This window comes from Cyanistes caeruleus, chromosome 4 (genome assembly GCF_971803275.1).
Source record: "Cyanistes caeruleus chromosome 4, bCyaCae1.hap1.1, whole genome shotgun sequence".
Taxonomy (NCBI): Eukaryota; Metazoa; Chordata; class Aves; order Passeriformes; family Paridae; genus Cyanistes; species Cyanistes caeruleus.
In genome coordinates this window covers 62,602,215-62,615,445 of record NC_141704.1, presented here as the reverse complement: position 1 = coordinate 62,615,445, position 13,231 = coordinate 62,602,215, and the positions used below count along the sequence as shown (strand labels likewise).

General features: G+C 36.1%; 1 protein-coding gene across 11 annotated transcripts in view; it reads right to left on the bottom strand.

Annotated features, from left to right (window-relative positions):
• PACSIN2 (protein kinase C and casein kinase substrate in neurons 2) overlaps window positions 1–13,231 on the bottom strand; it is a 65,215-nt gene that overhangs the window by 9,161 nt on the left and 42,823 nt on the right. For all 11 annotated transcript variants that reach the window (XM_086885192.1, XM_086885193.1, XM_086885200.1 and 8 more), the window contains 5 exons: window positions 5,959–6,115; window positions 5,017–5,252; window positions 4,143–4,298; window positions 2,929–3,104; window positions 337–457 (listed from right to left, as the gene is read on the bottom strand). In XM_086885192.1, the coding sequence (XP_086741318.1) occupies window positions 337–457; window positions 2,929–3,104; window positions 4,143–4,298; window positions 5,017–5,252; window positions 5,959–6,115 (846 nt within the window). The remainder of the gene's footprint in view (window positions 1–336; window positions 458–2,928; window positions 3,105–4,142; window positions 4,299–5,016; window positions 5,253–5,958; window positions 6,116–13,231) is intronic.

Here is a 13,231-nt window from a genome sequence, read left to right as displayed (position 1 = left end):
AACATAAAGGATAACATATACAGGTGTCAGAGATGTGTCAACTAAACAATGGCTAACAACTTCAGCAATGTCTTAAGCTTAAAAAAAAGTCATTGTAGTTTTCTGGTTTACCCATTTTCTCTTTAAACAGGTACCCAACATAATTACCTTCAAAAGTTGCGGGATGAAAAGAGCCCTAATGAAAAGTGAGATAAGAAAACTACTATGTCTTGTAAAACAAAAAGATTCAGTGTTGGAAGCTTGAAGTTAAGAATTACACCAGAAAGAAATATTACAAAAAGTAAAGAGGAAAAAAATAGACAAAACAATTCTGGGGCTTAAGTACTGTGATCTTACCTCAAACTGAGGCCAATTCATTGACATCCCTGGACCTTGATTAGCTCTAAACCACCGCAAGTCTTCAACAGCATCTGCTGTTTTGATATTCTGTTCCAGTTCACGGTAGATATTTTTGTAACTGCAAAACAAATTTGTCTTCTAATTTAGTGTAACATTTAGAATCATGGCAAATACCTAGAATTTTTTTTTTTTTAAATATTTGAAAGTTCACAAGAGTATTGAAAAAACTTATAGCAAGATAGACTTTTAAAATCTGACAGACCTGTTACTGCCTGTAAAAAGGGAAGAGTAGCCCAACAAGTAAACTTGCTGAAAGTTCACTCCACCATAAAATCTTTGTTTACCAGATTTTAAAACTATGACTCTTGTGTAAGTTAATTGACTGTCATTAAAAGAAATGTATATACATAGGACTGTATTTAAACTACTGAACTGCAGTCTCAAGGTTTCTTGAATTTCAAAGGTTATCTACAAGACAGTAGAAAGTGGTTTTGTGCTAATTCCCTAGGACTCTGTGAAAACTTCTCAGTAGTCCAATGAGAATTGTAAGCAATAATAAAAACAAAACCCCCAAAGCTAAACCAGAAGTGAATGGGTTACACATTTTCCTATGCAGGTATAATATCTGCTAACTGCTTTTACTAGTTTGGGTATTCTCTGATTTTACTAATTGCACCATTTATATCAAACACTGAAAAAGAACCTCACTACTTTTTCTTATCTCTTAAGTCTGCTTGTTTTTCATTAAGAGAAGTCATGCTCTGATCCCCTGATCCCAGTCCATTCACTGGAATGTGAATCACACTGGTAATGCGCATGACTGTACATTTACAACAAAGCCACCAATACGGTGCAATATGGAGTACAAAAAGATCTCAACATAATACTCACAAGGCTTAAAATAGATGACACAGAACTGCTATGATATTATTTTATATATAGTTAAGATGTTATTATACTCAAGGTAGAGAATTTGCAAAAATCCTTCCAGACCAAATCATACAAAATTTAGAATAAGAATTCATTAGTGCTACATTGTCAAGGAGTCAAACTTTCTGAAATAACACTTCACCATTTCTCACTTTCTATATAATACTTGAGTGCTTTAACATATACATAGTATGGGTTTTTTCCTACACCAGCAGTCATTTCAATGTATTTAAGCAATAGAGAAGCATGTATTTTGAGAAAGGGAATACATCATTTTGAATGGCTTACTAGCCATCAGTTAAATCAACAGTAAACTTTTGGTCTACATCTCTGGAAAATGTGTCAGGCTATTTTCTGGACTGTGCTCTTTAGCATCATTAAATTTAAAAATCAAGCTATCTCTCTACTGAAACTGGCAAAGATAAGGAAATAGATAAACAGCTATAGCTGCTTTTCCCCTAGTTTCACCCTAATAGTTCTGGTCTTTGTTTGCACCTTATTATGACCAGTCCTGGAATTCTAAGTATCTTAAAAGGAAATCATTGCCTCTCCACTTGGTCATTTTCTGAGGTCTTCCCCCAACCTCATCCATTAAGTCAACTATTTCTCATTTATTTCTGTTTTGTAGTTTCCTTTAATCTGATGAAACTAAATTAAATGGGAAGTAATTTTACCATCTATCTACTCTAAAAAGTAGTAAAAAGAAAAAGAGTAAAAAGAACCTAACTCCCACAGCAGTTCCATAAGAGTTTCGAAGCAACCCAAAATGGCAATGATGCCAAAATAAATGGTTTTGCCCTTACCTATTGCTTGCTCTGTTTTTGTTCTTGCCTCTATGTTACCCCTTTCTCTCATGCCAGCATTAACATTTGTGTGACAGCATAGTAAGCCAGTTTGGGACACTGTTCAGGTTAAAACCAAATTCTGCTCTTCCTTTTCTCCTTGCACTTGAAGTGCTAACCACAGTGCACGTGACCTCTGCTGTTAGAAGTGGGATGTAAAATACCACCATGGTTACAGCACTCATTGTGCGTATTCCTGTGTCTGGAACTCCCTAGCAAGAGTTTAGCTTTCTTGGAATATGTTGAAGGCTCACGCAGAAAGAACAAAATACAAGGCATGCTTGATACATATGACAGTATAAAGAAAAGACTTTGAAATACAAAAGTTGAAATTAAGACGGACAAGAGTTCAGCAGTGGTTAACTTATGGATATTAAATTTATCCCCATATTAAGGTAATTTCATTACTGAGCTCTAATATTTTAACAATAAATATATTGACTATAAATTTCATGCTGTCCTGCACTAATAAATTCTACTTTGTTCTCCAATAAACATACAAGACACATAATACACCAAAACCCTCTTTTCCCAATCTTTGATCCAGCATTTTTTTGTTCTAAGCACTGAATCCTTTCTAACTGGAACATATTTGATTATAAAATACCACAAGAATGAAGGTTTGTTGGTTCTGGCAAATGTTAGAGATAGGTGCTAATCTCATTTTAGACAAAACAAAGCATTAATCTCTTTCACTTACGCTTTCAAACTGAATCAACACATTAGAAAGAAATCAGAACTCTGATCTACTTGAAGCATTTATTACTTTTCACCGAAAAGTGTATTAAGCATTAATTTTGAAGTCTTACAGTTTTACCTTGCAACGTTGGACAAATCAAGGTGTTTCTGAACTTCCAGTAACACTTCTCGGAAGAAACGCAACCGTTTCTCCTCAAACTGCTGGCACTGTTCAAATACCTGCTCCATGTTCTCCATATACTGAGGAGTAGCATTATCTAATTCTTTCAGTGATTTTTCATACTTTTCTTTTGTCTGGGGGTACAAAAACAAACAGCAATATATTTTATTACTGCCTTACAATATACACTTATCAATGCAGTAATGACCAAGGTTTAGACAAGAAGTTGCCAAGCTCCAATCTCCTCTCACAACCATTGTACCCACTTTAGGGCACAATGAGATTTATCTAAGTAAACTGAGGAAACAGTTCCAATAAACCTCCAAGCCTCTTCTTTGGCATTTTAACAGAAACCATGACAAATGTTAATGTAACATTAAGGTAAAAACCAAAGGAGCTACAGAGTAAATCAGAGCAGAAAGTCTTTCAGTTCATTGAAGGTATTTGGAGATCTTTTAAAGCACTGTCTTTCTTTAGTAATTTACACAGTGCACTGTGAGTTATGACCAAAACCCCAAACATTGTGTACATCCTTGTGAATATAAATTGCACACACTGTGAGCTCTGCTAACAGATACAACCTCAGACTGCACTAATTTACAGAAGTAGTCCATAGGCAGAAATTAAAAGATCCCAGCTGGTGGAACACAACATTCCAGATCCCAGAACAGCATTCTCAAAGGAAAAAGACATCCTTGAGGAATCACACATTAAAAGCCTCTCAGCTGCAGCCCACTGAAGAGATAAAGCAAATTGTGCAACAGAACAGCATTTATTTAAGAGGATTATATCAGCTTCATTTTTTAAAAAAAATGCATTTTGCATTAAAAAATGACATATTTAGTTGTCAGCAAGTTTTAGGCATCTATCTCTCAGATTCTCAAGTGAAATAGCTCAGCTCTCACTAGTAAATAAGTAGAACTCTGCCCTAGAAGTTTGTTGGCTTACTGTGCTTAGTTTCCTTTCCGAAAGAACTTAAATTAAATAGAGGCCATACATTATTCATTTTCAGAGAAGAAAAATTTGGCAAGAACACATTCTTGGAAGAAAACTAAACTTTGGTACAGGACTGGAACTGACAGATCTATGCAAACTGGTGCTCATAGCATATTCAGGAGGAAAAAAGAGCTTAAATATGCACAAGCTACAGGTTAAAAAAACATCCAGTATACCTTTAGTACATCTTGTTTGCTTCTCTCCACCTTGTCTTGTAATTTCTTGAGCTGTTCAGGATTCAGTGCTGGGTCAGCTTTGCTGTTTGTTTCTCTGGATATAGCCAGCTTCTCCTCCTTGCAGGCAGCATGGTAAGCTTTCTTTGCAGCTTCCACCTACAAAAGAGTTTTAAGTCTTTGCATCTGGAACAGTCTACAGCAACCATAAAACCTTAGCCATAAAATCATGTTGCAATGAAGAAACTGTCAGGGTTTTTTTCAGGATGTTTTCTTTTTTGGGTGGGAAATTGTTTTCATTTAGGCCAAAGAATGAACAACACATAAGAATCAACATAAGGAAATTTTTGGAGCATTTTCACCACACAAGAAATGTCACTCATACAGCTTAGAGGAGTACTGAATACTTAGAGTGAGTGTTGAACAGTAATACTAAGTGTTGAATACACTTAGAGAAGTGACCAATAAAAGGTTTATAGAAAGTCCCGACTAAACGCTTTTCCCTCGTGCTCATGTTCACCTGCACCCCCTTCTTCTACCAACCTGTTACTTAAGAATAATGTTATATGAGAGGGGAAAAAACCCACAAACACATTTACCCTCATTTATTTGAGCAACTTGTAACTTTCAATTGCATGAAATAAGATACTGTTAAAATGACAGCTTAAATTCCACTTTTTCCAGATTTTCACTGAACTCACCAAGATTAGGAGAGATCAAGAGAAAAATATTTATTTTCAGAAGAGGACAGAAAGCAAGAGATCTTTAAGAGAAAGGAGGGTCCAGCAGAAAGAATAGGGAGTTTACTCCCTTACAGAGATTTGAAACATTAGTATATTATAACACAGGAAATCTAATACATAATCTACTGCTGTACCTCTTTCAGCTTTTTTGCCCAAGGTTTCTGAGCTTTCCTAAATCCATCTTCTGCTTCTTTGGTTTCCTTAAATCCTCCCATCATTTGTTTATGAAAGGCTTCCTTCTGCCAGTTCTTGATTTTTTCAAAATCTTCATTCATCAGTGAACCTTTTACTTCTAGATGTAGTTCACTCACTTTTTCAGCTTCTGACATAAAAGCACACCAAGCCCTTTCTACTGTTCCATACTGTGGGCCTAAACACAACAAAAAGTGTCATTCTCAGTAACCATCACTCCCATGGAACTTATATTCCCAAGAAACTACCTGAAACTATTGACTTATATTCACTCATAAACAGCAATGGTGATGCAAACCTAGAAAAGGGAAAAATTTCTTTTTGTATCAATTTAGAGTATTACAAACTTTTAGGCCAGAAAAAAATAGTATTCATTTAGTCTGGAGTCCTTACCCCCAGTACCACAATTCTCAGTATTCCACATGTGAGCTCCCCTTTGAACTGCCTTCAGTTTCTCAACATACTTTTTGAAGGGTGAATAACCATGGAAGTACAAACTACTGCAGAGTATATTAAATAGCGTCAGCTTAGCCTTCCATTAGAGCAATGCCTAGATCTTTAATTACTAGTCTTTCCCCCACAGTCACTGCCCCCTTGTTATTCAAACTGTACTGGTAATTATCTAGAAACAGACAGTTCTCTACTACTCAGTAGATCCATCTGCTTCAGCAAGAAACAAGTAAACTTGCAAAAGAGCAGGGCTTTGCTTGGTTCAGTTTTTATCAAAAAGTTCTTAGTCATTTGTCACATTACTGAGCCTCTTGCAAAGACTCCATTTTAGGCTAAAACATACTGTATTTCTGCTTCGTACTTACCAAAACAAAGATACACAGAAACATTTTTTTCCATTTGAGAAAGTTGTCAGAGTTCAAACTCAGCATTACCTTTCTCCACAAGTTGCTTCCACCTTTTAGCCCATTCTGTGAGCTGCTGAGCATAGACCTTCTCTATCCGTGCCCGCTCATGAATACAATTCATAAGATCATTGCAAAGTCTGTGGCCATCATCGATCCGTTTTACTGTTCTCTTGTAATTTCCAACCTACCAAGAGACAAAGACTTAATTTCTGCTTGAAAGGTCTGAAAACAAGACAAATCTCTAAGTAACATGAATACTGTAAACTAAGAGTAAGATAATACAGCAGGAAATAATCAATTATTGAATCAGGTTCATTTATCTTAAATCAATTAATCATAAAACCTAACTGCAACAACACAACAAAGGCTACAAGTTCCCCTGTAAAAAAAAAGTCATTAATTTAAAAAGTGAAAGCTATATTATATTTTATTGAGTGTGCAATGTAATTATGGGCAGTCACCACAATTGTTCTGCATTATTATTTCTTGGTAATGTTCTAGATAGTGGAGAAAATTAAGAGAAATAATAGAGTATATCTTTCCCTCTTCAATGTTTATCAAGTACCTAATACCTTAATTTTATGCTGTATTCAATCTTTCAGGATTAATAAAACTGAACAGACTTGCAAAGGAGCATTGCAACATCTCTATCAACCATAATAACAGCTTTTAAGAATGTGGTCACTGCTGACAAACCACACAGCAATTATTTCCAAAGCATACTCTAGAATTTAGTGTGGGAAGATACTGACAGCAATGACATGGAGTTACCATACTTAGAATTGTAAATACAGAAGAAAAAAAACCCCACGGTTGCTCACGGTACAAGCTACAATAAAATGAGGACATGGAGCAAAATGCACCCTATGTAACAAACATCCATTATATAACTAACACTCCCTTTTCACTCTTGTGCACACACCAACATGGAATAACAAATCTAAATGTCTGAAAGGAAGAGAAGCCTTACACTGCTCCCAGAGTAACATTTCCACTGAATTCAAGGTCACTCAGGTTGGCTTTTGTAAATATTAAACAAGATCTAAGAGCTCTGTTAAGAGAACTAGCACAGCCTATAAAATAACACAGCCAGTTTCTTATCTGCCATAAGAACCTGACTGAAAACCAAAGATTAGTAGCAAGACAGTAGATTAAATATTCAAATACTCAAAGTGCATTAGTTGTTTTTACATATGAATCATATCTGTTTCACATCTGACCTAGAGAAAAACATCCAACTTTTAGGTTCCCGTTTATTCAGAATTTTTTCAGCAGATGTACATGCAAGCCATTTGTTTGAGAAAAATGGTATACAGGGAAATACTATTTAAAGGGGAAAAAAAATCCCTATACTAAATGCTGGAGGAATAAATGACTATACCAATAAATACAGACATATGCTAGTTCTTCTCATTAAATCTGGGCAAAAAATAAAATCAAAGCCATCAATGACATGACAAAACCATTTCTCTTAGACAGTGGCTTCAAAGCATTCATCTGAGAATGTTTTTTTTTGTTTGGAATAGATCCACTTCAACAGATCAAAGTAATTTAGTTAGCATCTAAGTAAGGCATTAGTTAGCAGCCACTGATTTGCCTAAATCATGTAAACAAATACATACACACAGCCCCTGCACATTTAAACATAGCTACAACATAACTGAAGAGAAGTAGCTACCAGAGATAGTCAATACATCCATGTCAACTGATTGCATCTGTTACCAAGAAAGCATGAAAAATAACCTTCTATTTTCAGGAGAAATGGAAATGGAGAAGTAGGCAGTTATAATACGTCATCAAAGTGTTAAGGGAATTAAATACCCCCAAGAATATCTATAGTCTTTGTAATGAAAGACAAATCATTCATCTACTCAAAATTACTCCAGCTGTAGGTTCACAGTCAAGCAGACTTTCAGAACAGGTTATGTTAGCTTACCGAAGCCTTATATTAACATCAGTTTGTGTTTCCAGTTAGGTGCCCTGGGATTTATGTGTCTAGCACAAACATTTCCTTTCATAAATTTTCACTATTAAATTAGCATTTAAATTAGCATTTAAATACTAATATTGGATGAGAGCTGGCCGCCTTGTGGTATATTTGATCCTTTCATTTTGCATTGTCTGGGCAAACTCTAACCTCATGGCAGCATTTAGCAGTTGCCAAATTTCAGGCGGGTATTCAGAGAACCGAACTGAGCTTACTTGTGATGGTCCATTCGCTGCTATCACATAAGGGCACCTTTAAAGAGCTGCATGCACACCACAGATAATTCACCCAACCTCCTCCTCCTCCTCCTAACAGGAGGAGTGAAGGAACTCAGCATCACAGTTTAGAATGAAGAGGAACTACCAAGCTTGCGATGCTAGAAAATAACCAAGTATTGCAAAGAAAGCCTTTTACACTGAAATTTGCCCTATGAGGAATTTTGGAAATACAGCATTTTTTCTGTGTTCTATGGCAGAGAACATAACTTCTATAACTTGGCATGTAACGTTGAAAACCTAGTGGTTTCTTTTAAAAATTGCATTTTAAGTTATGGACACTGCAATGATACATTTTAGAAATGTGGGATGTGCATCCTGCCACTGTAGGACACAAGATTTGAGACACAAGGTCCTTAGGCCACAGAGCCAAGTAAAGTGAACAGAACTTCAGTCTTTATGTGGCCAAGGAACTACTAGATTAACTGTAGATAGGTTGAAACAATAAATGAAGAACTTAGAAATACACTCAAGACACCTGGAACTCTGAAAAACATGATGTTGTACATTATTTATTCAAGACTCTCTTCTCCAGTTTATGAGGTAAAGGGCAAACATTCTGCAAGACTTCCTCTTTCCCCTTCACAAGAAGTATTTGAGGAAATGAAAAATGAAGAATTATTTTATTTGTAGCAACTGACCAGGAGCCACACAAACAGAAAATTCTGTGCTCCTTTATTTCAGTCAGAGCCATATTTACATAATGCCTGGAAATTTTCAGATTTCTCAATTAGCCCTGTACAGTGCATGAACATAGATGATTTTGCTAGTTAGAATAATTTCCTGATCATTCTGAGCATTGGGCTACTTCCTCCTTAACAGACATCAGACGACTAAGACATGAATGAAGTTATGACGTGAAGTTAAAAGTTTTCATGTCCTACAAATAAAATGTTTGTTTCAGGAAAGTGAACTGTAAGATTACAAACTTTCTTACAATTTCAAAAAGTAAAATAGATATTTAAAAGCTATATCCCACTTTCATTTTAACATCAAAACTACTTCCATCTAAAACAGATAGTTTATTTCACAATATCAAATTCAGTTGCTGTTTACTCTTAGATGTCAGAAACACTTCAAAATAACCAAGAGTTTGTTTCTTAAGAAGACCACTATAATGATCACTTTTTTTTGATGCAATCAGTACATTCTGGGAAGATTGTAATTCAGTGTTGTTTCACTTTCCCTACCTGTTCTAATTTGAACTAACCATCAGTTTTAAACCTTTTCCACTGCAAAAAATACTGAGTTATGCTACTAATAAACCTCAGTTGATCTTATTTTGCCCCATTTCTCTCTTACAGGTCTCCATTTAGCTTAAGCAAGGAACCATTCCTTCTGATTTTACAATTTCCTCTCCGGCATGAGCACAGCAAAGGCACCTCAAATTGTCTGCCAAATCTAATATTTAGGGTATCTGTTAACATCCAGAAAAAACACAGAGGCACCCTGTGATGAGGCACTGATAATCCTATAGTTGGCAGCGCAGGCAGCTTTCCTTGGACCAAGGGAGCCAAGCACTGTCACTGATAGGAACTTCAGTGGGGATATCTAAGAGTTTACAACCTCATTATTCTACAATTTTGCAGCACTAAACACAAAGGGAGAATCTTGAATTATGTAGGCTCCTTTATCTTTACTGTTAGACTCTTAAATTTTAAGGCATATTCACAGAGCAGCACAAAAGTCTGGAGTGTTAAACACACCTTGCAGGTTTTTCTGATACACTGAGAAAAAAGAAGAGTACTTTCATTTATTAGCAGTCCAGAAGGTGGCAAACATTCAGCTATTGCTAAACTCCTGTTAGGTAATTACAGCATGCCATGATAAACAGCATACCACAAATACTTCAGGAGTTTCAAATGTCTGAAGATAGATTTGATGTCAACTCTTTTTCCAAGCTTACAGATCTTATTCATAGCAAGTCAGCCTTTATGAACTGGAACCATTCAAAAGAAAGTCAGCAAGGGTATTTTTAGGGGCAAATACTCCTTGGCACGAAACAGAATAATAAGCTTTAAAGGTTCATAGTCAAGCCCACACATACCACTGGCCAACATGGGGATACACACTATTTCCAGCACTCCATTTAACCATGAGTAAAATTTCTTTCCAGCTATGTCAAACAGGAAGCTTCCAAACATTTCAACCAGCAATAACATGTATAACCACTATGTGGTTTTTATATATAAGAATAATTATCTTGGTGCACAATTAACACATACAATCCAAGTACATATGAGCACTAGCTCTAAGTAAGTTTAAGTTTATGCATATAAATCCACCCCTGGTTACAAGAAAAATTCTGAGGAAGCTCTTAAACACACAAAATCTTAAGGCAAATACACCATTAAAGCAAATACTGGCAATATAAATGAAAAATATTCCACTGCTCAAAGTTAGGAGGAGATTTAAAAAACAACTATGTGACAGGAATCTATCATTTCAGAGCCCAAGTATTTTTTATCCGGAGTGTTACATTTGGGCCTTGCTTTGGTTGGGTTTTTGTTTTGGGTAGGGGTGTTTTTGTGGTTTGTTTTGTTGGTTTTCTATGTGGTTAGGAGGGGGCAGGGGACAATAGCAATGCAAACAGAAGCCAAATTTGATTCATCCATACTACACAGGGGATCAGCTTCCACTTTATGAGGCTGAAAGTCTTATATTACTAATGGATTCTCAGCAAATCCTTCAGAAAGCAACGGAAGTCCTGTATTCAGCACTTCAAAATGCATACCAGGTCCTGTCCTCCAAGGGAATTACTCACAGGGCTAAAATAATCCCAGCTGCAGGTTTAGCAGCTGTTCGGCATAACCATTTCTGTTTGGGTAAGTACGTGTTTTAAACACCCCTGCAATAAATGGGCTCCATACTGCTGATGTTAGCAGAAAAAGTCAGGGAGATAAGGAAGCACACCTAGGGGATAAGGAACACACAGACTCTGAGGGACCCAGAGCTCAATTAAAATAAGTGCCTCCACAGGCAGGGTAGCTGCTCCTTTTGATGTCTTCCCTTGCAAGATATGCATACACTTTCACTTTACCTCTAGGAACACTCACTCACTGGCTTTCTTACCTTCACAGGTATGTAACTGAACAAGACTATTGGTCTCATCTTGCCCAAGGCATTTTTCATTTAATATATCCCCAATAGTGATATGCTTCATAGCATAAGGTTGGAACTTAATAAACAGAAAAGCAAACTTTATTATACATTTTGTTAATTATTAATATACTAAAATCTTTCATGGGCACTCCAAAATGTCTAATACTCCTGAAAGAGAAGGCCAATTGTCCTCATGCCCATTTCTCATGTTTAACTAAAACAATCCAATATTGGAACTAACCAGTTTTGCCACAGTCTATTTCTGGATGCAGAAAGTGCCCTAAATGATAATGATGCATTTACAGCAGTCATGCAAATGTTTAGACTCCATATGATAAATGAGGACAAAATAGAAAGGCTTTTAAATTGTATATTTTCCACTTTCCCTTGGAAAACCTGCTGCCACCCAGCTTCAGGCTATCAGCAACAACCTCTGATTACCCAAAGCACATCAGCCTTGTCAGCTACGTAACACAGATGAAGCAATTCCTACTTGGAGCTTATAAAAAAGATTCCTCAGTCTCTAGCATTTCTGCACCCAGAGAGAGTTATGAGCTTAACCAGACACATCAAGGCACATTGAGGCTTGACAAAAAAAATAAATTAGGAGAGTGAAATTTCCATTTCTTAGGTAATTTAAGACACTACTACAACTGAAACTTTGATGAAATCCTCCACTGCTGTTGTGGGAAATATTCTTCAGAAAGCCTTTTCTTAGTATTTTGCAGTTCTTTGCTCTCTAAGCAATCTATTTTAAAACATCTACAAAATCCTCTGACTCCCAAAGTACTTCTATTAAGTAAACACCTGAAGAAATTAGAGGGGAAAAAAAGGTTTTGTTCTACTGAAAAGGATTTGTCATTCTGCTAGAAGACAAAAAAACTTAAAGTTTTATCTTGGGTTTACCAAATATGAAAAAACCACTTCAATTTAATTATGAAAGCTGTTGCTTTCTTTGGCAACTGTTGTTGCCAAAAAACAACAGTTTGGAAAGCTGCTGTTGTTCTTTGGCACGCTTAACAAACGTGTAATTCTGAAAGCCTTTTTCTTTCAGTCATATTGGCTGTTCTGATTCAACATACTACCCCTGCCTAAGCCTTGACCTACCCACATTTCTTGACTCCCTGATCTACAGTAAGCCATCAATATGAATACAAGTCCAAACAGCAACTTGTCCAATTCCCTTTCAACAAGACAACAATTTTCCAACCACAAAGCAGAACCTGATAACAATATCTGTGTTGTAATAAAAAATACTAACCTTTAGAGGAAACAAGTTACAATTTGTATTGTATTTCCAGCACTGAACTTAACTCTCAGTGCTAGAACTGGAAATTTCCATGAACAGTATTGAAATAGCAACTTAATAAAAAAAAGCTTAACAGATAAAGTAACCTGCTCCATGGACAGTCTGAACATATGCAACCAGACAAGGTTAGAGTAGTAAATCTAGTACCAGGCAACTACAAACACTAGATTCACACATTTTAGTAAGAAACCATAGCAAAGGCAATGACAGTTCCAAAAGAAACCAAAGCCTTCTAGAGTCAGAAAACTGATAAAGAAGAAAGTGTTTCATGTCCTAAAGACAATGAAATTTCTGTCAACAGCAATGGCAAAAGCTTTGAAGTTCACTTGTCAATATTTCAGCAGGTACAGATCACATCAGCTCAACAGAACAAACAGCTTTTAACAACTAGAAGTGTTTTAGTTTCAATAGATATATAGTCAGCAAAAAACAGCTTTTGCAGTCAGTTTTTCAGCTAGGTCCCACAGCCAGCTTCTTTACTCTTTCCTAAATGCCTTTACGAAAAAGATGGGCTTTGCAGCACAGTCCAAAGGTACACAAATCTGAGCTATTTTGGATGTGAGGGAACCTGAAAGCTCACCCTACCAGACTGTCACTTCTGTACCACAAAGTTCAAATGTTCAAATA